Consider the following 24,514-nt stretch of genomic DNA (forward strand, 5'->3'; position numbering starts at 1 on the left):
ATTTCAGTGTGAAATTAATCCTTTTCTATAGGCTATTTGTTAAATCATCTCTTAGATATATGAAAAATAAAACATCAAAATAGATCTGAATATATTCTATTCTATTATTTTCTAATTATCTTATAAATTTGATACTATTTGGGCATTTTGTAGATCCATTTGTGATAGATATGCATGCTGGGTCTCTAAAGACCTGAATATGTAAGAATGTTTGGTGAAATTCTCATGCATTTAAGGGTTAATAAAGTATTATTCAATATTAATATTTCTTCACAAAAGGTAATCACTTCACATTTTGGTCGTCCTCATAATTTTAAGTGTGCATAAAATGTAAACTGAATGAGGCAGTTTGGCATGAAGGTATTTGATGTTCTTCTAAATTTCACCACCAGGTGGCGACACACTCCAACCACCGTAGTGTAAAGGGCGCAACAGCACACTATGTCGTTTAACATCTCAGGCTAATGACAATATTCTGACTGTGTTTTTAATTACAGCAATTTTAATTACGGTTACATGAATATTTACATTAAAGTACCATAATTATTAAAAATATGAAGAACACAGACCAACTCGGAGAGTGTTTCATTTATTATATAGAGTAATATATATTCATGCATTAAATGTTACTGTACAACAATCCTTAAGGATACAATTGTAACATTGACAAACTGCTGTATTGCCCTCACAAAGCAAAACTGTCATTCAAATCAAAACTAATTTAATAAATAGATAGTAGAATTTCATCCAGGTTCTAATCTAGGTATAACATTATTAGAGTAAACCAAATGGAGAGTGAGACCAAAGTGATCTAAAATTAAGTGAAAATACAAATTATAGTCCACGTCAGTTTTCTCAGCCTCAAAATATTTATTGGACCCTGTGACTTTTATCATTCTAAGACAGAGAATGTTGTTGATCATCTGCTCTTAATACATACATTTTATAAAACATCTCAAATGCAGCAATGGCGTACACACTAAAACATCAAACACAAAGCTAAGACAGCTATATTGCTGTACCAGATATAGACTTTTTTCAAACTAATATTCATCTAACACTTTAAAAAGCAAATACTAAACACATTGTGGTTGATTCTTTGTGCAAACATATTTAATACAGCGCACGCGCGCGCACACACACACACACACTCACACACACTCACGCACACACACACACACACATCATAGCAGAAAGGTACAACACAAATATGACTGTAGCATGCACCTTTAAATTCATATCAATCATATCATATCAGTATATAATCTCTGAACCATTTATACATTTTTTTTTGTACATTTCTTTGAACTGCTTTTTCACCCTAACTGAACCAATAGCACTCTCCCTGCAGTCTTAACTGTCAAGTTTGTACTAATCCAGCAGTTATTTTCAAACACTTTAACTTTGCAAGGACAAGTTAAAAGTTGTATTGAGATTTTTGGACACCCTAAATCAAACACGACTGCAATAATGTATTTAAAAGAGGACTTTAGAAGGACCTTTAGAAGAGGACTGTCAGGATTTCATGTCTCCTTTAGTAAGATTTGAGTTCTATTAAAGGAATAATTATGTCATCATTTACCTACCCTCATGTTGTTCCAAACCCTTATGACTTTCTTAATTTCATGAAACACAAAAAGTATATGTTCTGGCAAAATATAATGGAAAAAAGATGCAATGAAAGTATATTTTTTCCTTACACCTGGAAAAACATGAGGGTGAGACAGAAGTTTTACTATCCCTTTAAAGGAAGAATTTGTGAAAGTGCTCATAGTTGGTTTATACAAGCTGAATACTATGATCCCATGTACATTATAGATCTTTTTCTTCCTGATCACAGCAATTGTGAATTTGTCACTTTTGCAGGAGATGCTCCATTTTCGGATTAATGAACGAGAAGCCGGCAAAAGCGCTCTGGTCCATGGAATCAATCAGGCCTTTCTCGCAGTGTGACAGGCGGGGTTTCTCACTCAAAAACTCCCGGTCAAAATTACTGCAGTCATTTGGAGATTTCTGCAATTAGACAAAAGCAGGATAAAATGTAAATGTATTATGAAACAAAGACAGACAGAAAAAGAAGTATGAGGAGCAGTGTTGGGTAAATTACTCAACTAAGTGATCCACTACAAATGACTGATCACTTCTCTAAAAATATAATCAGATTACTTTGCTCATAACTTCATCTAAAAAGTAATCACATTACTAATTATTTTACTTTGAAGTTACATGCATATGAATTCATATTTTAAAAGTTTTATACATATTACATTTGCACATGTAATGTACTTGTGTACTAATGTAATGCAAGTAATGAATTGAAAGTCAGTGACTGTAATCTGATTACAAAGATTTTAAAATGTAATTAGTTACAATACCCCCCCCCACACACAAAAGTAATTAGATTACAGTAACTAATTACTTTGATATTGTATACACCCTACACTGATGAGGAGAGAGAAAAAAAAACGTACCACTTTTGGCTTGAAGGGGGGCTCAACTTCTCTCCTTTCCAAAGCAGACCAATTGATAGTCTTGAAGAATAGGTGAGCTCGGATATTACCTACAATCCCTAAACGGCGTGACGGGTTACGCTCAAACAACTGTACACAGACCGAAGAAAGATGGAAAACAAAGAATTACAAATTGCAGAGACTGCACATTTAAAATGTAAGTGTGCCACTTTGTGGCTGTGTGTAGTTGTATGTGTGTACCCTTTCTAACATGTCTCTGGTATCCACTGTGATCCAGCGGGGGTAATTGGGTGTGTCCATTCTGATCGATTCAAACAGCTCATCCTCATCATCACCGTGGAATGGAGACTGACCAATGAGCATCTCATACACCAGCACACCAAATGACCACCAGTCTACTGAGAACGAGTACTGCTGGCCTAACAGAATCTGTGATTTATCACACACAAACACATCAAATCCTGAATGACTCGTGAATGAGACGAGAACTGTTGGTTTGAGAAGCCAACATCATAGGGTTTCATACCTCAGGTGCGATATAATCTGGAGTTCCACAGAAAGTTGTGGCCCGATTTTCCCCAAACACATTCTCCTTGCACATTCCAAAATCAGCTATTTTTATGTGACCTTCACCATCTAACATCACATTATCCAGCTTAATATCCCTAGCAAAGGGAGAGTGCAAAATTGAAAATTATGTACCAGAAAGCTGCACAATGAATGTCCTATCAAGTAATGTGTCAGTAAAACTAAACACTGGTGTGATTTTGTGTGTGTGTGTGTGTGTGTGTGTGTGTGTGTACTGTATATGTGCACCTGTAAATAACGCCTTTGGAATGGAGGAACTGCAGGCCACACACTATTTCAGCTGCATAGAACCTGGCAGTAGATTTTATACAATTACTCTATAACCCAGTTTAGTCAATTAACATTAACAAAAGTAAGGGTTCACAAACATACAAACTATTGTTATAGTGTAAGCATGCATGTGACATACGTGGCTCTGTTAAGTTCAAAGCGTCCTTTTTCTTGAATATGAAACATTAGGTCTCCTCCATTCAGATACTCCATCACAAAGAACAAGTGTTCCTGTTAGAGATGAACATGCAGTGAATACATTTAAATAGTAACGCTAACAACAACATGGCACCTATAGCTAGTCAAACAATAAATAGGTGTGTTTGACCTTGTAATGCATGTTATCTGGTACCATCACATTTATATTAGACAGTCGGTTGATGGGAAAGTTCTGTGATATGGTTTATTTCACCCAAATGGGGTAAGTGATTCATCCTGTGATGGTTTGTAGTATAAGCGATTTTAACAACTTTTAACAACTTTTAACTCGTAATGTCCAAATTGTTTGTCAGTCCTTTGTCAGTTGGTTAAAAGTTGCCATATCAGCGTGGTTGTGTTTGGCTTTGAAGCTACATAGACGTTTGTCAAATTCTAAGACTGCTACAAATAAAATGGAGTAGATGGCAGAGTAGGTGTCAATTGAACTGTTTGCACATTGTGACTTTTCAAAGAGAGCATGTTTGTTTGAACACAGTTTATTTGTGTAAACATGCATGTACTGAAGCCTAGCGTACACTACACGACTCCAGCTCGCCTCCTTTGATGTTTTGAGTTGGCGACTTGTCTGCGACGGGAAGTCTCAGATCTCACAACGAACACTCTTGTTGTGTGCGCACTCCTGCGACATGCCAAGACGACTCCCAGACGCTACAACAGTTTTCAAAACATCTTGATATCTAGACGTCTTGTTGTCAGGTCTGCGCACTGTCCCGACAAGCGAGAGACCGACAAAGAGCCACAACCAATGAAATACAGAGAGAGTGCAAGAGGAGGGCATGGTATTAGAAAGCAGAAGACAAAAAATTATTAGAAAATAAAATAAAACTTCACCCAAATCTCCCTACCCGCTGTCTTTATTATTTTCATCTATTTTTCCTTAAATGTTTCCTTTTACAAATAACAAAATGGGCACAAGCCGTTCTTTCATGTTTGTTGAAAAAGGAGAGCAAGGTTTGGGTAGCAGGAGACAAAAAATTATTAGAAAATAAAACAAAACATTACCCACATCTGCCCACCTGCTGTATTTATTATTTTCAGTGTTTTTTATTTTCCTTTGCATGTTAGCGCAAATAAGCATAAAAACGGGTGAGAGCATTATGTTTGTTGGCATGTTATCAGGAACAAACTACGCATGTTTGTGAATTAATTTAATTATCTTAATTTTAAGATGCATTTTGGGCGATCCGTTTGAAACGGGAGGACGCTAGCTGTAATGGACGGTTTTCACTGGTTATGTGCAGATTTAAAAGGGTAAGATCAGAAAATGTATAAAAAAAGCAAATACATGAACATGCAAAATAAGGACACAGCAGGCACATTAGAAGCTCAGTTACACATACTGCACTAAAATAACTCAGCTCTGCTCTAAACATTATGTTTGCGTATAGTCAAGAGGAACTATGCGCCAGTTTTTAGCACTTTCTTTCTAGTCTTTTACTTTTTTTTTTGTGCTTTATTATCATTCAGTAAAACACTGAGACATAACAATTTATGTATGTCCTGATGAAATTCTGAGACTTTCTCCTCGAAATCCAAACACAAGTTGTCAAAAGAGACGACCAGGTGTAATGTTGATGTCTCATGTGTGCATTTGTATCACCCAAAACACATCTTTTTACCAGTCTACACATGGCCTCAGTCTGGGACAAATGGTTGTGTAGTCGATCCAATACAGTCCTGTTGTATGCGCACCAGCACGACAAAAAAAACAAGATTGTGAGTCGCAGGGCACCGACTGCAAGTCGTGTAGTGTAATCTTGGTTTAAGGTGTACCTTGCTTTGAAAAGTGGAGTATAGGTGTGTAAGGAACGGATTGTCCCAAGCAAGAGCCAGCACACGTTTCTCCACCATGGTGCACTCCACATCATCATCTATCAACACCACGTCTTTCTTCAACGCCTTCACTGCAAACCATTCTCCAGTGCCTTTTAGCTCAGCCAACAACACCTGACAGAGAAAAGGACGCAATCTGTGTGCGCATGACTTTGAACATGTATGTATTTGAATATGTGTGTCTGTGTGTTTGAGAGAAAGGATGTGTGTTACCTTGCCAAAGCTTCCCTTGCCCAGTACTTTATGGAAAGTGAACTGCTCAGCAGTGATACGTGTTTGATGAGTGATTCGAGAAGGGGGGCGAGGACTCGAACCCTCCCATAGACGCGCATAAGGAGCCCCTTTTAGAATAAAACATCTTTACTATCAGATCATCATCATATTTGCAATTATCATATTTATCAATTCACAACAAATACTAACCATTATCATTAGGTCCGGGGCTTTTGCTAAAATCTTGGTAAACGCCAACATCCTGGGCGTTGGGTCTCTCTTCAGGTCTTTTGGTGGATTTCTATGGCAACATATATACAAAATGCCTTTCAATTCCTGATAACTTTCTTTCTGTACTCTAAACCAAAATTGTGTACATACACACCTGACTAACTTGAGTAAGAGCCTCTGCCAGTAGTTTCTGGTTAATGCCACAAAGGTTGGCCACCTTAGTCTGACACTTGTGATGGACATTCATGGAACAGTCTGAGAGAAAGTAAACAATTACAAACATGAAAACAAGCGCCAAATGCAAGTACATGTTCACTTTATTCAGTAAACTTTTGTAGAAATTACAACATCCTAAAATGGTTTAAAAAGAAATAAATTAATCGTGTAAGACGTGTAACATTAGCAAATAAAATCAACGAGATTCAACCAGTCGATTAAAGACAAGATCAGTGACTGTCATACTCCTCCAAACAACTTTTACCCCAATGGCAAATTCACAATCAAAAATGTTTTTTTTTTCTCCATGTGGGGACACTTTTCACCAAAACAAAAATATGAGGAACAAAATAATGTCAAAAGGGGGAAAAAATATGCGAAATACAGATTAATCGCTAGTAAAAAAGTACTTATGGCCAGCTAAATATGGACATCCTTCCATAGGGCTGGGTAAAAACATAGATTTTCTGATTTATCGTGATATTCATTTGAACAATTCTGATATTGATTCTTTAAATCTTTTACTTTCAAATTTACATCAGTTTTGGTTGTGTTAATTATTTAATCAGTTAAATAAATAAATAGCAAATTAACTGCAGTTTGGGCCCTGTTGTTGTGTCTTTTATTATTAATTAAAAAATATATTTTGCATAGTGTACCATGTTAGAAGGTTCCCTGTATAATTTACAGCATTTGCAGAGAGAACATTTTCATATGCAAGCAAATTTGACATTATAACTGAAACATAACCAAATGAATCAGAATCGAATCAAATCGTTTCAAACTCAAATTGAGACCTTGTGAATCAGGATCAAAAACGGTAGACTCACCCTCACATTTAAGGCCCTGTTTGACAAGACCCCACAGCAGACTGCCACAATGGTCACAAAAGGTGGGACTCATGTAGTTGTAGTTTTTAAAGCGATGTGGCATGTCAATCTTAAAACGCTCCTTCTGGAACTGCATGCACACACAAACTTGAAATGACTTTGTTACAATAAAATATGAAATACTGTTTTACACATAATATCACTACATACCATAGTGTCTCGACTATTGGCTGCCGTGCCTGTGCACCTTCCAATAATTTTATCAATACACTTCTTGTGGATGGCCGCATTGCATTCTGTGGGAGAAAAATATTACTGTTGAGAAGGTATTGAGATACTGAGACAGGTTTTCAGAGGCTGTGCATGTGCACACTGTTGGCTTTATTCTGGATAACGCTGATAGTCATTGACAATAGATATCAAAATATTCAGATTTCCCCTTTTATCCCCAGAACGTACATGCAACCTTCTTCCCCTTAAATGCAAATGTAGGTCGAAAAAGACCCAGATGACGTCTACTACTTGTAAAGATAATTTTATATATAATTTACTTTTTAAATGGTTTATACACACAAACACATATAGGTACAATGGACCAGTATAAAATGTTTATTTATTTATTTTAACAAAACATTGAGTTATAACCTTGAAAAAAAAAATAATGTACTCTATATTGCTGTATGACACAATTTTTCTATATTACTCCACAGTATGTTCAGAGTGGTAAAGCTTAAAAAAAGAAAAGTTGGTTCAAACACACTAAGAAATTATCTAGGAGCTATAACCACTGTGTCCTTGATATGAACTAGACATCTAACCTCAGGCTGCTCTATGAGGACTGTCCGTGCACTTTATATAAAAGCATCAGCTGAATTAATTGCTTTACTTGCATACAACACATAAATAGAAATGTGAACATTGTATTTAAATAGAAACTGAAAACAACCAATGTCTAACTAAAGTATACCAGTGTAAAATTGAGTAATTGAACTAAACCAGTTTGACCGATTCATTCAAATGAACAATTCACTCACAAATCAGACATCACTATGGCTTACGAGCAAGTGTTACTCTTCAAAAGAGCCATGTTTAGTTAATTAATTATTTTAGAGAAGAGCATAAGGAGATCAAATTATATAATTTCCATGACATATTAGATTGTATTAATTTCCATTCTTTTTCCAGGCCTGGAAAACACAATTTTAATATTCCATTATGTTTTCAGGTTTCCCATAACCATGGAAATCTTGGTACGTGGGGGAGTATTTAGCATACTGTAATAAAACAGCAATATATACTTACGTCGGCACTTGTAACCTTGCTTATTGAGACCCCTGGGGAGCATTACAAGAGAATAGTTTAAGCATAACTGTAACGTAAATATAATAAAATCCATAACTGAATCCTACTCAAGCACACACACAAATATGAACACTCAAACCTCACCAAACAAAATCTCTGCAAACAGAGCAAAAAGTGGGCTGTCTGAAGAAGGTGGCGATAAACTCATGGTTCTTGATTATGTGAATCTTAGCCTGTTTAATAGCTCCACGACGACGATTAAGAGTAGGTGCCTCCTCCTCCAACATTACTGACCGACGACACTCTGGGAATAAAGAGAATAAGAAAGACAAGACAGGATGAAAGCAGATCTAAGCAGATGACGAACAATTATTTGACATCAATTTAAAGTTATATTTATGTCCTTATAGCGTTGTTACTATGTCCAAGGGTCATCATAACCACCATATATGTTGAGAGGAATGCCTCAACCCCAGTATTCAGAATAGTGACTGATCAATATGGGTTTTTCGATGAATGAATCTTAAAGTTTTACATACCCATCCCTCCCCAAACTTGAATATTTGGTTACAATTTTACAATGTGCTGTGCATTATTATACACAAATGCAAAATCTGAAGTGGAATATTTAGAGTTTAGATGTATTCTTAAAGTGAAGCACTATAAAACACAAGAGAGGTAAAGGCTGCAAAGAATGAGTGAAAAAGACCAAAGAAATCCAAGGATGAGCTGTTCTGACATGTTTGCTGAGACATTCCAATGCTCAGAATTTAAAGGGAGTCCAAATGGACTCACACACACACACACACACACACACACACACACACACACACACACACACACACACACACACACACACACACACACCAGATAAGAATGACTCAACTCACTGCAATTAATGCAACTGCACTTGGCATTAGTCAATGACTTTCTGGATCGTGAACATTTAATGACATTACCGTACAGAGAAAAAGAGTTGTAGTGTCTAACCTGTATCTGAATCCTCCAAAAATAACTGTACAGACATCATAACCTTCCCTGAAGGTTGCAAATCAACCTGAAAATGGGGTGAGAGTTTTAATCATACACAGTTCACAAAGCGAACACACAAACACAAATAAAAGTACAACATTTGATTACATACCCAAAATTCGGCACGTCCATTAGCTTTCTTGCAGCGTTCTGCCAATACGGACACACCCACTGTGACTTCAGCTAATGGTTCCTCTGCAGTTTTCATGAGCAGTACTTGTATGACACGTCCCTCATAAATATGAGCATCAAAACTGGATAGCCAGGCAGGAAACATGGTGGGCTTCTTTTGGATCAACGTTTTCCCTCGCTCTTAAAAAGAAAGGTGGAAAAGTTATCAGGCATAATCTTAACCCTATAAAGCCTGACAATTTAAATACAGTAAAAGTCCATTTTTTATTAAATGGAGCCTTTTCTGAACCCACAGACAAAATTACATTAGATTTTTTTTACAGTATATATATTGAACAGAATTCAGCAATTCATTTTTGTAAAGGACTTTTGTATTTAAGTTTCTCTTACTTCTGTGGCATGCTCATACATGCCACAGAAGTAAATCTTGGGGTACCTTAAGAGGACTCCCTGGGCTTTTTCAGAGATACAAATGTTTGGGAGTTTGGCCATGGCAACTATAACAACAACTTCTCCATTGTCAATATAAATGCATGAATTTACAATTTTGCATATCGAATCAAATATTTTTTTTTCTGGGTCTCAGGAGGTCGTAGTAAGATGCCATAATAATAGTGTGTAATGTAAAACAATGAGATCATTATAATGACAGAGCAAGCCGCATTTACTGTATAAAATCTACACATAAATATCAATTCCCACTTTAAATATATCTTATAAAACTGATATCACTATTTTTAAAAGCTCTTTGTTTTTTTATTGTGGTGGACATTAATTATGATAGAGATACACAGTACCTAAAAAGCCTGTTGTACCATATTTGATTCATGCATTTCAACATGTTTTGATTTTTCTATAAAAAATTTTTTAACCAAGCACAAGTTGCCTTAATTCAGCAAACACTCATTTTGAAATATCAGTAACAATATTTACGTATTAACATTATTGTTACTTTATCAAAATCAGCAAAGATCTCACAGCAAAAAATACTTGTGCAAGGCAGTATACATTTTCATTTTCAAAATAATATTACAAGGTCTACTTCCAAAAGAGCATGAAAACTTTCACCAGGAGGCAGTACACATCTAGTATACTGCATACAACAGATTTTGTTGCATGCATGTAGAGCCACTGTTTTCAAATTGGGAGCCACACCTCCCCAGGGGGGCACCAGAGCTTGTCAGGGGAGGCATGGAGACTGATTATAAATTCACGAAGTAAAATGCATAAATACAATAAAATGTATTGTCGAGATAAATTAAAATGAATAGCTTAATGGACCCTAGACTAGCTTAATAAACCATAGCTTTATGGCATTATAATACTATTAAATGTGTGAACAAATGCATATAATGCGAGAACACATACATGTACCGGTTTGAATCTTTCCGCTCATTAGTGGATTTCCTTTGTTCTTACACAAAACTGAACGTATGCTCTCAAATATACACAGCTCTATGAAATCTCCCTGCTCTTTCTCATAGAGTTCGTGTCCAGTGCACATGTGAATCTATTATCTATATAGCTCTGCCTCATTTCATCAATCACAATGTGTTCTTTGTTACGAGTTCAACATGATATCAGGTCAATGTGTCTTCATGCGTTTGTGACAAGTGCAGTTTCACATTGAGATGGAGTTTATCGCATGTCTCTATGTGAGTTTATCACAAATATATACAAAAAAACAGTAATTAAGTAATTTCATTCAAGTATATTTTTTCCTATTAACATTTTTTATTTATTCAAATAGTTGACAAAGGAAAACAAAACAAATATACATTTAACTCCCTCTACTAGCACAAAGAACCGAAGTAGACCTATTCCACAAGACAAACTCCAGCCGCTAGGCTGAACCAGCATAAAAAGAAACAAAAAAAGGCTTCCAGTTTCCTCTGATGGTCAATTGAATGTTCAGTCAGGCCCACTCGGCTGCAACGAGAGTACCACAAAATAACTTACTCCATTGACTTTATGAAGGACATGGCTTGCTGGGGACATCTCAATATTTTACAGGTTTAATGGGAATGTTCACTAAGCCCCACCTTAAAAGCATTTCTGGTCAATCCTATTGTTATGAATGGAGGCAGCGAAGCAGACGAGGAGATGCGGATCCAAAAGCAGTTTAAACTTTATTAGAAAAATAAACAAGGCGGGTACACAAAACCCGGGAACAAAGGAAAAACCCTCAATGGGGAAATAAAACATAAAACTAGAAAACACGGGCAGGGAACACATACCAGGCTAACAACAACATTCAACGAACGACAAGGGGTGAACAAAAAGCAGGGCTTAAATACACAGTGAGTGATGAATGAGATACAGGTGAAAACAATGAACAAAATGGCAGTGAAGATGGCAGGTGGATTCTGGGAAGTGTAGTTCTAAACAATGACAAGTGAACACGAAGGCTAACCAAAAGACAAAAGTGAAAACTAAGGAATGCAAAGGTGGCAGACAAAGGGCAACAGTGAAACAAGACAAGGAATTCCTAACATAGCCCCCCCCCCCCTCAAGGATCGGATTCCAGACGATCAATATAAAACAAAAAATGTCCATTGACTGGGGGGGGAGCTTGTGGTGGGCAGACAGACCAAGGGGGCAACGACGGGCACACAGGCAGTCCAGGGGGCAACGAAGGGTAGACAGGAAGTCCAAGGGGGAACAAAGGGCAGGCAGGAAGTCCAAGGGGGCACAAAGGGCAAGGACAGGTTCAGGTGGACTGGGAGCTGGCCACCGGGCAAGGACAGGTTTGGGGAACCTGGGAGGAGGCCACTGGACAGGGACTGGGTCAGGAGGCCTGGGAGGAGGCCACAGGACAGGGACTGGGTCTGGGGGCCTGGGAGGAGGCCACAGGACGGGAACAGGGTCAGGGGGCCTGGGAGGAGGCCACAGGACAGGGACTGGGTCAGGAGGTCTGGGAGGAGGCCACAGGACAGGGACTGGGTCAGGGGGCCTTGGAAGAGGCCACAGGACGGGAACAGGGTCAGGAGGCCTGGGAGGAGGCCACAGGACAGGGACCGGGTCAGGAGGCCTGGGGGAAGGCCACAGGACGGGAACAGGGTCAGGAGGCCTGGGAGGAGGCCACAAAGGCAGTGACCTGGAAGGCTCTGGCGGTGAAGCCGTAGGAGGCTCGGGAGGCGAAGCCGCAGGAGGCTCGGGACGCGGAGCCGCAGGAGGCTCGGGACGCGGAGCCGCAGGAGGCTCGGGACGCGGAGCCGCAGGAGGCTCAGCTGAGGGAGGCTCTGGAGGCTCAGAGGCCTCAGGGGGCGGAGCCGTGGGAGGCTCAGGAGGCAGAGCCGAGGGAGGAGGAACCATGGAAAGCTCGGGAGGCTCAGGGGGCAGAGCCGTGGGAGGCTCAGGAGGCAGAGCAGAGGGAGGCTCAGGAGGCGGAGCCCTGGGAATCTCGGGAGGAGGAGCCCTGGCAGACTCGAGAGATTTGAGAGATGGAGCCCTGGAAGGCGGAGCCCTAGGAGGCTTGGGAGGAGGAGCCCTGGGTGGCTCGGGAGACTTGAGAGGCGGAGCCCTGGAAGGCTCGAGAGGCTGAGCCCTGGGAGGCTCGAGAGACTTGAGGGGTGGAGCCCTGGGAGGCTCGAGAGACTTGAGGGGTGGAGCCCTGGGAGGCTCGAGAGACTTGAGGGGTGGAGCCCTGGGAGGCTCGAGAGGCTTGAGAGGCGGAGCACTGGGAGGTTCGAGAGGAGCCCTGGGAGGTTCGGGAGACTTGAGAGGCGGAGCCCTGGGAGGCTCGGGAGACTTGAGAGGCGGAGCCCTGGGAGGCTCAAGAGGAGCCCTGGAAGACTCGAGAGGCGGAGCCCTGGGAGGCTCGAGAGGCTTGAGAGGCGGAGCCCTGGGAGGCTCGAGAGGCGGAGCTCTGGAAAGCTTGGGAGGCTTGAGAGGCGGAGCCCTGGGAGGCTCGAGAGGCGGAGCTCTGGAAAGCTCGGGAGGCGGAGCTCTGGAAAGCTCGGGAGGCGGAGCTCTGGAAAGCTCGGGAGGCTCGGAGCTCGGAGGCTCGAGGCGAGCTCTGGAGAGCTCTAGGAAGCTCGAGGCGAGCTCTGGAGCCGAGGCAGCTTGGCAGCTGGCTTTTGGTCAGTCCAGGCTATTGGCATTAGCCGAGCGGTCGAGGCTACAGGCTGGCTCAGGGACGGTCGAGGCTACAGGCTGGCTCAGGGACGGTCGAGGCTACAGGCTGGCTCAGGGACGGTCGAGGCTACAGGCGCTGGCTCAGGGACGGTCGAGGCTACAGGCGCTGGCTCAGGGACGGTCGAGGCTACAGGCTGGCTCAGGGACGGTCGAGGCTACAGGCGCTGGCTCAGGGACGGTCGAGGCTACAGGCGCTGGCTCAGGGACGGTCGAGGCTACAGGCGCTGGCTCACTGACATCTGAGGCGACAGGTACTGGCTCACTGACCTCTGAGGCGACAGGTACTGGCTCACTGACCTCTGAGGCGACAGGTACTGGCTCACTGACCTCTGAGGCGACAGGCTCTGGCTGGGTGACTGTGGTATGCGCTGGCTTGGGTTCGCTGACCGTGGATGAAGAGGGCTCTGGCTCGCAGACCGGGGCAGGCGAGGGTTCTGGCTCGCTGACCGGGGCAGGCGAGGGCTCTGGCTCGCAGACCGGGGCAGGCGAGGGCTCTGGCTCGCAGACCGGGGCAGGCGAGGGCTCTGGCTCGCTGACCGTAGCTGACGAGGGCTCTGGCTCGCAGACCGGGGCAAGCGTGGGCCTGGCTCGCTGACCATGGCAGGTGGAGACTGGGGAGCAGAAGCCTTTCCTCTTCTCCTCCTCCGCCGGGCTGGCTCGTTGGCCGTGGTAGGCGTGAAGGGACGAACCACGGGCGAAGGGAGAGTTACCACTGTGGGAGGAGTGGCAGGGTTCTGCTCGATGACGCCCACAGTAAACGGTGAACCGCAGGCCAGCAGAGTCTCCTCCACGAACGCGTGGAGCGTCCAGCCGCGCGTTGCCTGTGGCAACCGCTCCTTGAGCGCACTGTTCAGGCTCGCCCGGAAAAACCCCACCAGGTCGGAGTCAGGGAATTCGGTGGCACTCGCAATCGCGAGGAAATCGCGGATGTGGTCCTCCACCGGACGATTTCCCTGACTAAGGCTGAGCAGCTGACAGCTCGCTTTTCAAACCGCTGGATCCATGTTTGTTCGTTCGTTCTGTTATGAATGGAGGCAGCGAAGCAGACGAGGAGATGCGGATCCAAAAGCAGTTTAAACTTTATTAGAAAAATAAACAAGGCGGGTACACAAAACACGGGAACAAAGGAAAAACCCTCAACGGGGAAATAAAACTAGAAAACTAGAAAACTAGAAAACTAGAAAACTAGAAAACTAGAAAACTAGAAAACTAGAAAACTAGAAAACTAGAAAACTAGAAAACTAGAAAACTAGAAAACTAGAAAACTAGAAAACTAGAAAACACGGGCAGGGAACACATACCAGGCTAACAACAACATTCAACGAACGACAAGGGGTGAACAAAAAGCAGGGCTTAAATACACAGTGAGTGATGACTGAATGAGATACAGGTGAAAACAATGAACAAAATGGCAGTGAAGATGGCAGGTGGATTCTGGGAAGTGTAGTTCTAAACAATGACAAGTGAACACGAAGGCTAACCAAAAGACAAAAGTGAAAACTAAGGAATGCAAAGGTGGCAGACAAAGGGCAACAGTGAAACAAGACAAGGAATTCCTAACACCTATCTTAGCAACTGTTGCTTCCCGCCATTTCTCTGACAAGTGCTTGCTTTTTTCTAACAAGAGTCTAAAAGGAGTAATGTATGTTTGAGTAGTTTTAAGCTGAATTTTATATAAATGATCCATAAATTGTAAAGTAAAATACACACCAATAATGACACTAGGTACCTTAAAAGTAAATGAAAGATAAAAACTTAATGTTAATTAATTTGTGTATAAATTCAGGTCTTAATAAAAGGCGACAGTAAATAAAGAGTTCACAGCATCATAGTGATGTGCTATGAGACATTATGAGCAGTTCTGTTTGCATTAATGTTATCAGGTGTGTAATCACTATTAAATGTCCATTTCTCTTTTTAAGTGTCTATGATAATCATTTGCCTCCATTCTGATTCACAGTCTCCACAGTTTTCAATCAAATTACTGTGTAATTTAAATGGGTCATTACATGAGTAATCTAATTTACTTTGATCTTTTAACATATAAGAGGTCTGTACTATAAAAACATACTGTAAGTTAATAAAAAAAATGAATAGAAAAAGATTAATTTATTATTATTTTTAAAATAATAATTAATTTAGCATTTATTTAAACCAAGCTGCAAAAACAGCTAGTTTGGATTTCGTGGAATTGTGACATCAAAAGGACCAAATACATCTACATATGCAATGCCTATTTTTCCATCATTGCACCCTTGGCACCGCAAACTGGTGCTCAGACAGTCACACAGTTGAAGTGGAGCGAGATGGGCCTGTCATTGGAGATTCATCCAAAATGGAATTACACAGGACACCCTCATGTGCCTGTCTGTATTTAAATGTTTTTCTACATAAACGTGCACTAGACAAATGGCTTTGCCTGTTTTAATACATCTTGCACTGCTTTTAAAAGACACAATGTCAAGTTATAACTCTAAAGGGAATCCCCCATTCCCATTCAGCTGCGCTGTCTTGGTGCTGTGCTGTTTGAAAGGCTTGGAAGGCTCTGTTTACAAACAGAGAAAATGTAAGATGTGAAGTCCAGTTCACAACAGTGGGCATTTACATTAGTCTTAAAAGACTAGCCAGCTTAAAACAGAGCATTTCAGACAGAGGGCCAGAAAAATGGTGGATAATTATTATATATGACAAAATTATGACTGTTTGGTGCAAAAAACTTTACATTCTAAGTGGACCTTAGGGAAGATAATAATATAAATTATAAAAAATAAATAAAAGTGTGTGTCACGACCCTTTCAACAATTTCTTTTACAAATGTTTATCACTCTTCATTCCAGCATATTAAAGAACATTATTAATTACATTTATGAGAATATTTTGCCAAAAACTGTGTTGTTCATAGCAAATCTCGGTTGGGGGGGTTGGGGGTCAGTGAAGGGTCAGTTCTAGCATACAGCACATGAAATAATGTATACGATTTTTTAAAGTAGTAAGTACAGCAGTATGTAGCAATAAACATTTTAACCATAGTAAGCTATATCGCTGAAATATTACCTCATTACGTTGCACAATAAATTTAGTGCCATCTATTTATCATCTCAGAAAAAAAGACAGGTATATTCACATTTTTTAAATACTTTAACCATTGGCAGTCCAATCAAATAATGAGTTAAGAAAAATATGTATATAAATTAGTCTATGTTGCTTCCAATTTTTATTTTAAACAGTTGCATACTGCAAATGTACATACATACATACAATAATTACACACACCAGTGTAACAACAATTACTCACCAGTGCTAAAAGCTTCCTTTATTTTGACAGCACAGAAAGGTGCCTCAGCCATTGGAGAGAATGTGCCAAGTTCAAAGGCATTAAACGCAATTCTCAAGAAAGGGGCCATGGCAACCCCTCAGACACAACCTAAAAAAGACACAGACAACAAATCTTATTACTTTTCGGTTATGTGACTTGTTCAGTGATGAAGCAAAATGTCATTACAAGGCTATTGTGTACATCACAAAGGAAATAGGCTAATACATGCTGCAAACGTTGCTTCATTTTCAGTTTAGAACTAGATAATTTTATTGCAATATAGGAAGCTACTGTGTACTTGAAGCTCATTCAAACTTTATTCAACACGTTTACTGCAGAGCATACAATTTAGTCTCAGAGACCATCTCTGTATGACTTTTGGTGTGGTCAATCATTTTACCTAATAGTTGAGTGTTCTATTCTGGTAATTGTTCTGTAATAATTTTTCATGGCTTCTCAGGTTTTGTATTTAACATTTCAGTTCAGGCATGGTAGGATGAAAAGGGTCTACATCTGCATTTTATTCCATACCACTGCAGCTACAATGTTGTTAGTCCAACAAACGAAAGTCTATGAGAATTGTACTCAAATTGATTTTAAAGCACTTTAAATATGACAAATACAAATATTTAAAGCAATTAGAACCCTCTGAATATTACATTGATAAATTAGTATCAGTTCATATTTATACACCGGTGGCCAAAAGTTTGGTATAAATTTACAGATTTTGCTCTTATGGAAAGAAATTGGTACTTTTATTCACCACAAACTTATCAAAGTATAGTCAGGACATCACTGATGTAAAAAACAGCACCATCACTATTCGAAAAAAGTCATTTTTGATACAATCTAGACAGGCCCCATTTCCAGCAGCCATCACTTGAAGAAAATCACTTGCCATTATTTCAAGAATAGTTGAAAGCTATTTGGTTCATTAGATGAAGCTTAACATTGTCTTTGTGTTTGTTTTTGAGTTGTCACAGTATGCAATAGACTGGCATGTCTTAAGGTCAATATTAGGTCAAAAATTGCAAAAAAAGAAAGAGCTTTCTCAAGAAACTCATCAGTCAATGATTGTTTTGAGGAATGAAGGCTATATATACAATGCTTGAAATTGCCAAAAAACTGAAGATTTCATACAAACGGTATACACTTTAGTCTACAAAGACAAAAGGACAGCTGGCTCTATCAAGGACAGAAAGAGATGTGGAAGGCCCAGATGTACAACTAAACAAGAGGATAAGTACATCAGAGGCTCTAGTTTGAGGAATAGATGTCCTCAGCTGCCAGCTTCATTGAATTCTACCTGCTCAACACCAGTTTCATGTACAACAGTTAAGAGAAGACTCAGGGGTACAGGCCTTATGGGAAGAATTGCAAAGAAAAAGCCACATTTGAAACCAAAAAGAAAAGGTTAGAGTGGGCAAAGAAACACAGACACTGGACAACAGATAATTGGAAAAGAGTGTTATGGATCTTAACCCCACTGAATTTTATGGGATCAGTTAGACTGTAAGGTGCATGAGAAGTGCCTGACAAGACAGCCGCATCTATGGCAAGTGCTACAAGGTGAAATGTCACCTGAGTATCTGGACAAACTGACAGCTAGAATGCCAAGGATCTGCAAACCTGTCTGCTGCATATGGAGGACTTTTTGATGAAAACTCTTTGAAGTAGTTTAAGAAGTTCAGATTTTTTTTCAAATTGTAAACATAATTTTTCACGTAATTAATGTCCTAACTAAACATTGTGATCAGTTGAATGCCACTTTCCATAAGAGCAAAATCTGTACATTATTCAACACTTTTGGCCCCAAGTGTAGCTGTTAAAAGTGCTGTAGTAAATTAAACTTTTCTAAGCAAGGAAAATCTTCAGTTAATATTCCTTGGGTGTACGAGAACAATCAAGCGATTAAAAACAAATCAAAAAAATAAATCACCTCAGGTTTAAAAATGAATCACGATGATGCGCCACCCAGGATCATAAACAGCAAAATACTTTAAGTGACCATTGTATGTAAACTTAGCTGACCGCCTTATAGAAGCGCCCTTTGTGAAGGGATTCAATGTTTGCCTTTGCCTAGGACGACTCTACGAGTAGCATGCCATTCAGAATTTACCTCAAGTTCTCATACAAAAGGTAATCTGTAACCTTACCACAGTAAAAGCCATTGCCAACAATAAAATGTTATTACACAATACAAGGCATTTATTTTCAATCATTATGCCTGTTACATTATCATAACTTGTTGAGCTGAACATCTGGAATTTCTCAACATGACCCAGGTGAGCTTTATAGGTTATCAGAATGATTGGAGTTAAAATGTATCAGTCTTATTGTATAACATCAGGGCTCCACTGACTTAGGTTTAAAGCCAATGATATGACTAAGGCTTTGACTGTAATGTAGAAACTTCATAACAAACACGCACACATGCAAACTTATGAAATTTATATATGTGCACATACACGCACTCATGAATGTGAATTGTATTGTACTGGACTTTAGACTATGTGTTGCAATACAGTGTCTAAGAATAAGACAGATTTGAACACACCCGTCCAAACACAAACAAATTTCTGCAGTGGTTCAATTAGGAAGCTCACTTGTCGAAACATGCCCAAAGCATGTCAGCACAGAAACAGTTCAAACAAGCCACATCACCTCATTCTAAAACCTAAAGCGCCTGTTGTATCAGGGTCATGACAATTTCCTCGTAGTGAACACTAGGACCAGACAGCCAACTATTAAATATGTATTCAGCAAACCACTTACTTTGTTATAATATCTTGTGCATTATATATTGCCTCTTTTGTATTTAATGACGATTTGATTTAATTTAATAGATAACACCTATAATTATTCAGATTAAGAACCTTTGAAATGGTCAAATTAAAAGTATTTGATGCTATGTTTTTATGTCAAATAAAAATAATTTCCAGGGAGCAAATATTACACGTTAAAAAAGGAAATTTCTGACATGGGTGTGTGTATGTGTATGCGTATGCGTGTGTAAAAGCTAATGAATCAGCTGTGTGGACGACCTGTGTCAATAACATAAGCTTGCAGCACAGTATGAAATCGATTTTGAAACAACCCATGACATGCCAGAGCCACTCTTACGAAGATAACCACAAACACACACACAAAATGAATCATGTCTATTTTTTTATTAATTAACTCACTTGATTCTGCCAAAGAGAGACTAAGTGTGTGTGTGTGTGTGTGTGTGTGTGTGTGTGTGTGTGTGTGTGTGTGTGTGACAGAGAAAGAGAGCGAGGGAGAGTGTGTGTAAAGAGAGATATACTGGATAGGCAGGTGTGGTTAACAGACTCCATGTGCATACATAATCACTTTTATAAGCAATCCAACTTACAATTTTCACCTGGTGAAGGATAAAACAGCCGAAATAAATTGTATAGCATTCACTAAAGGAGAGACCCAAGCAATATCTAGAAATGAATGGGTGGGCTTTTTTTTAAATCAACCACCAAGTATACTCTAATCACCAAGCAACGCCCTGGAAACCACCCAGCGACACACTAAAAACACAGAAACGCAAACAGACGTACATATGATTAAACAAATTCACATTTTAATTGTATTACATAAATAATATTTTTTTAGAAGTACTTGAAACACAAGTAATGTACTTAAAAGTAATTACTTTCATTTCAAGTCAGTAACTGTAACTGATTTCAAGAATTTAAAATGTAATGTGTTACACTACTTTTTGAGCCTAAAAAGTTATTAGATTACAGTAACTAATTACTTTGTAATCCAATTACACCCAACACTGGCTGTTATATTAATATATTATAAGTGCTGTCGGCCACTTAAAATGTTTAAATGCAATTAATTGCATAATTTTTTGTAGTTAATTAAAATGAGTCAAAGATTTTATAAGAGCTAAAATTTGACTAAATATCCTTATTTTCCCGTCAAAATGCGTTTATTTCCATCTTAGGGAATATAATAAAACAATCCTTTCATCCATCTTTCCGTTACTGCAGGAGCTGAGAGAGAGAGAGCTCTCCCGTCGTCTCTCCTATTGGCTGTCGCTTCTGTTAGTCGCTCCAAAGTTGAACTTTTCTCAACTTTGTCACGTCGCTGGACACGCCCACATCTAGCGCCAACGGTCGCGACAGCTCGTGTCGCCGGAAGTCGCTGTGCTCGCATTGAAAATGAATGGTAGTCGCTGTTGCGCACGATGTCGCTGGCAGTGTGTACGCACCTTAAGTCAGAGTTTGACTAATTGAAAGAACTAATCTCCCAATAGGTTGTATATCCATTGCAATAGGCATTAAATCTCTTAAATTCTCATCCTTTACATTATTAATCTGCCGGTAGATTAATAATGTGGTTATCCACTTTGCAACAGCAATCGTGGAGCCGTGTGCATCATTCGCATCAGGGCGTCAAGGCCAGCGTCAAGTGTCGCTTTGAACTCCACATGAAATGCACTTGCAGACAAAAATATCTCATTCTGCGAATGATGGTGATAGACTTCGCGTGCCTCTGTGGTAATTAAAAGGCACCTTACATAGGCTGAGAAAATACTTGATTATTATCACAAGTCCCATCTGGGCTTGTTTTGTACATCAAATAGTGCTAAGAGTTCCTTTCTCCATCATTTGATCACTGAAAAAATTACTCTGGGCAGACACATTACAAAGTTCCACCCTTCCAACAAGTGTTTATGTTGGCTTATGCTGTATTAATGTTAAATGTGTTAATCGTGATCAAGTAAAATTAACATTTTCGTCTTTTTTAATTCATCCCATGAGTTAACACATTAATTCTGACAGCTCTAATTATAATGCGAGAGGTCTAGTGTTGTCGCACCATTACCGACAGGCTTAAGGCAGCGACACACTAGCCAATTTTTCCAGTGATTTTCAGGTGTGAGCTTCATTAACATAATTGCATGCGGAAGACGAAGTGTAAATTAGCGGTCTGCCAGTGGTGATGCATTAAATAAAATAAATAATCAATTCTGGGGCCCTTTCTGTTCATATAGGTAACGCTGGTGACAGCACAAGCAAAACTAATGTGCCTGCATTCCACAATTGTCTATGCATGCTGACTGTTGCATAACTGATGTCCACAGTTGCACACACACTAATGTATGGGATAGGAAGGAACTATCGGTACCCCTGAAATAGTGGTATGGTGTAACTTAAACTTTTCAACCACAGCAATATGCATGTCCACTGTAAACAGTTTAAACACTAGCCATATATTATACAACGAAGGCAAAACCAGTGATATATCATTCATTGGAGTCAGTCTGTCAACAAACCCCCACCAGCAATAACCATGCCCCCCACCCCCCATAATCACTAGAACCACGCTCCATCTGTACTGTGATTTAGATCAATAATTATTGATATTTTGTAGAGAAGAGTGTCAGACTGTCAGTGGTATTTTACTTCAAAGTCATCAGTTGTGTACTGGGCTACTAGAATTTTACTGACAGCCCAGTAGAACATAAATAAATAGCCTGTTGCTGAGCCTCAAAACCTTGAGAGCTGCCTACCTAGACAGCATGTTGGGGCACCATAGGCATTTATGGCCATCAGGAGCTCCTGTGATGCCCTAAAATGCTGCACACCAACTGTAATGCCCAATATTCAGTCTAGGTAACCAGCTCTAACGAATAAAAACGAGTTGTTAGTATCACTATCAAGATAAAAGAGTGAAAAGATTTTCCATTATAGGCTACTATCTGTCAAGGTTGAGTAGACAGCAGCCTACACGAGAGTTATAAGTGTAGTCTGCACTGCGGTTTCCACTGAGCCCCTACTTAACATATGACATCTGAAGTTATCTTAAATGGCAGGCTTCTTTTGAGAAACACACCGCGATATAAAACCTACCGTATCAGCTCACTAGAAGCAATAAATATTTCGGCGCGGAGAATGCTTGAGGTCTAATGTGGCTGTTTTTTCCTCCGCCAAAAACGCTCGAGCGCATCAATCGGAAAATTAGGAGGAAAAAAATATGTCAGACATTTAAAAACACCATACTAGCGATGTTCTGTCAAAATCAAACAACACTCGATCAAACGATCCAAGAAGAATCATGTAACTACTTACCTCTCCTGCGAAGAAAGCGACGTTTCTCTGAGCCGTCTACTTTGTTCAGTGATTGAGGAAGTAAACGTGAACTCTCTGAGTTCAGTGAGTAAAGTAGGGCGGAGTGACGTCGCACAGGTGCACTCTTTCTTCACGCGATCCCTCTTCTCTCCAGCGCTCGCGTAGCTTATTGAGATGCCACTATGCGCTGAATAAAGTCAGCACAAGTGTGCTGTCACCGTCTGTATCAGTTCGTCCTGTGTTTATCTGAATTTTGATATTTTTCGTGACCTCTTTGCAAAGTAATCGTGTGTTGTACACGAGTGGTTCACCTACCCCAGATGATCTCTATTGATATTATGCCAGCGTTTTTCCAAAGCTGGACACATAGGCGCGCGCGAGAGAGAAACGCGGTGATGGTGGTGGCTGGTGATTTATAGATGTGTCGAGATGAGAAGCAGACCCTGTGTCTGGTTTCTCTTTGTTATGGAATGTCATCTATAAAACACGCTGAAAGCCCATACAACTGTATATGATGGATGCTAAATGCGAAAACATAAATGTAAACGTTCCTTCTATATGTGTGCGCGTGTAGGCTTGTCCTGCTTTCCTCCTCCATTTGGTCCGCAGTGTGTATGTCCTAGATTTAAGTGTGTGGGTGAGATTTAAAAAAAGAAGAAAAGAAAGAAACAACAGTATGTTGCAGAGCCTATGTGTGTGTGTGTATCTGGTGCAGAACAGATAAATGGTGTATTGTTATAAGTTACATTAGCACAACAATAATTAAATTATTTTAAAATGATATTATTACAATGTGCATGCATTTTTGTGTTAGAAAAAGAACACTGACAGATTCTAATCTTAACTGAGGACATGGAAAAAACACACATGTTTGCTCAGCTATTTAAACGGAGACACACCTTAGACTTCTATTGTTTTTATATAAAGCTACTTATATAAACTTACTATAAACTAACCATAACCCACATACTAAATCTAAAACTAACAGAAAACGTTTAGCATGATTGGAATTATAAAAATCATTATTTAAATCATGCATAGATTGTTTTTCCAAATGAGTACATTTAAAAATGTTCCCAAAGAGATCAGGGTCAGATTTGTCCCCAAACTATAAGCACACACAAACACGCACGCGCGCACACACACACACACACACACACACACACACACACACACACACACACACACACATACACACACACACAGACACTCACACACACACACACACACACACACACACACAGAGAGAGAGAGAGAGAGAGAGAGAGAGAGACTTACACAAGCATACAGAACACTGTAAGCAACTTTGTGTTGTGACAGATAATTGATGCATTATGTGTCTTGTAAAACAGAAGCAAATTTTCGTCCACTCACCACATACCAATGAAGAGTGTAAATACTTTAGTACTTACACTCATAGCAGTAGCATTTTAAGAGTATTTAAACACTTAAAGGAAAACAGACTGTCATAAAACAAACTATAATAAATCAAAAGGAACTAGAAAGAATGTATGTTTAAGTTATAATGTGTATATTGTGGCTGAAGGCAATTGTTTGGTACAACACAAAGTGGAGTGTCTGAAACCCATTCAGCCATGACTTACCAAAATCGTCTATCGTTGCCAA

The 24,514-nt window shown here is 39.8% G+C and overlaps 1 protein-coding gene across 1 annotated transcript; it reads right to left on the reverse strand.

The window, feature by feature from the left end:
• Window positions 1-579: 579 nt before the first annotated feature.
• Window positions 580-23,452, reverse strand: LOC127646180 (protein kinase C delta type-like). The gene is made up of 18 exons (XM_052129668.1): window positions 22,889-23,452; window positions 16,770-16,898; window positions 9,318-9,517; window positions 9,164-9,230; window positions 8,318-8,477; window positions 8,174-8,205; window positions 7,082-7,167; window positions 6,872-7,001; window positions 5,980-6,080; window positions 5,805-5,895; window positions 5,595-5,722; window positions 5,322-5,495; window positions 3,469-3,560; window positions 3,288-3,350; window positions 2,998-3,136; window positions 2,712-2,900; window positions 2,472-2,600; window positions 580-2,013 (listed from the first exon to the last, which is right to left on the reverse strand). Exons 2-18 carry the CDS (start codon window positions 16,876-16,878, stop codon window positions 1,855-1,857), a joined length of 2,049 nt encoding a protein of 682 aa, XP_051985628.1. The 5' UTR covers window positions 16,879-16,898; window positions 22,889-23,452; the 3' UTR covers window positions 580-1,854.
• Window positions 23,453-24,514: the final 1,062 nt, after the last annotated feature.

The sequence above is a fragment of the Xyrauchen texanus genome, chromosome 7, assembly GCF_025860055.1.
Source record: "Xyrauchen texanus isolate HMW12.3.18 chromosome 7, RBS_HiC_50CHRs, whole genome shotgun sequence".
In the NCBI taxonomy this organism is placed as follows: Eukaryota; Metazoa; Chordata; class Actinopteri; order Cypriniformes; family Catostomidae; genus Xyrauchen; species Xyrauchen texanus.

Excerpts from the sequence above, each read along its gene's own strand:
- LOC127646180 (XM_052129668.1), bottom strand. The coding sequence starts at position 16,878 with ATGGCCCCTTTCTTGAGAATTGCGTTTAATGCCTTTGAACTTGGCACA. Across the intron at positions 8,478-9,163 it reads TTTGGAGGATTCAGATACAG|AGTGTCGTCGGTCAGTAATG; the intron begins GTTAGACACTAC and ends CTTTATTCCCAG. Across the intron at positions 5,896-5,979 it reads CTCTTACTCAAGTTAGTCAG|AAATCCACCAAAAGACCTGA; the intron begins GTGTGTATGTAC and ends ATGTTGCCATAG.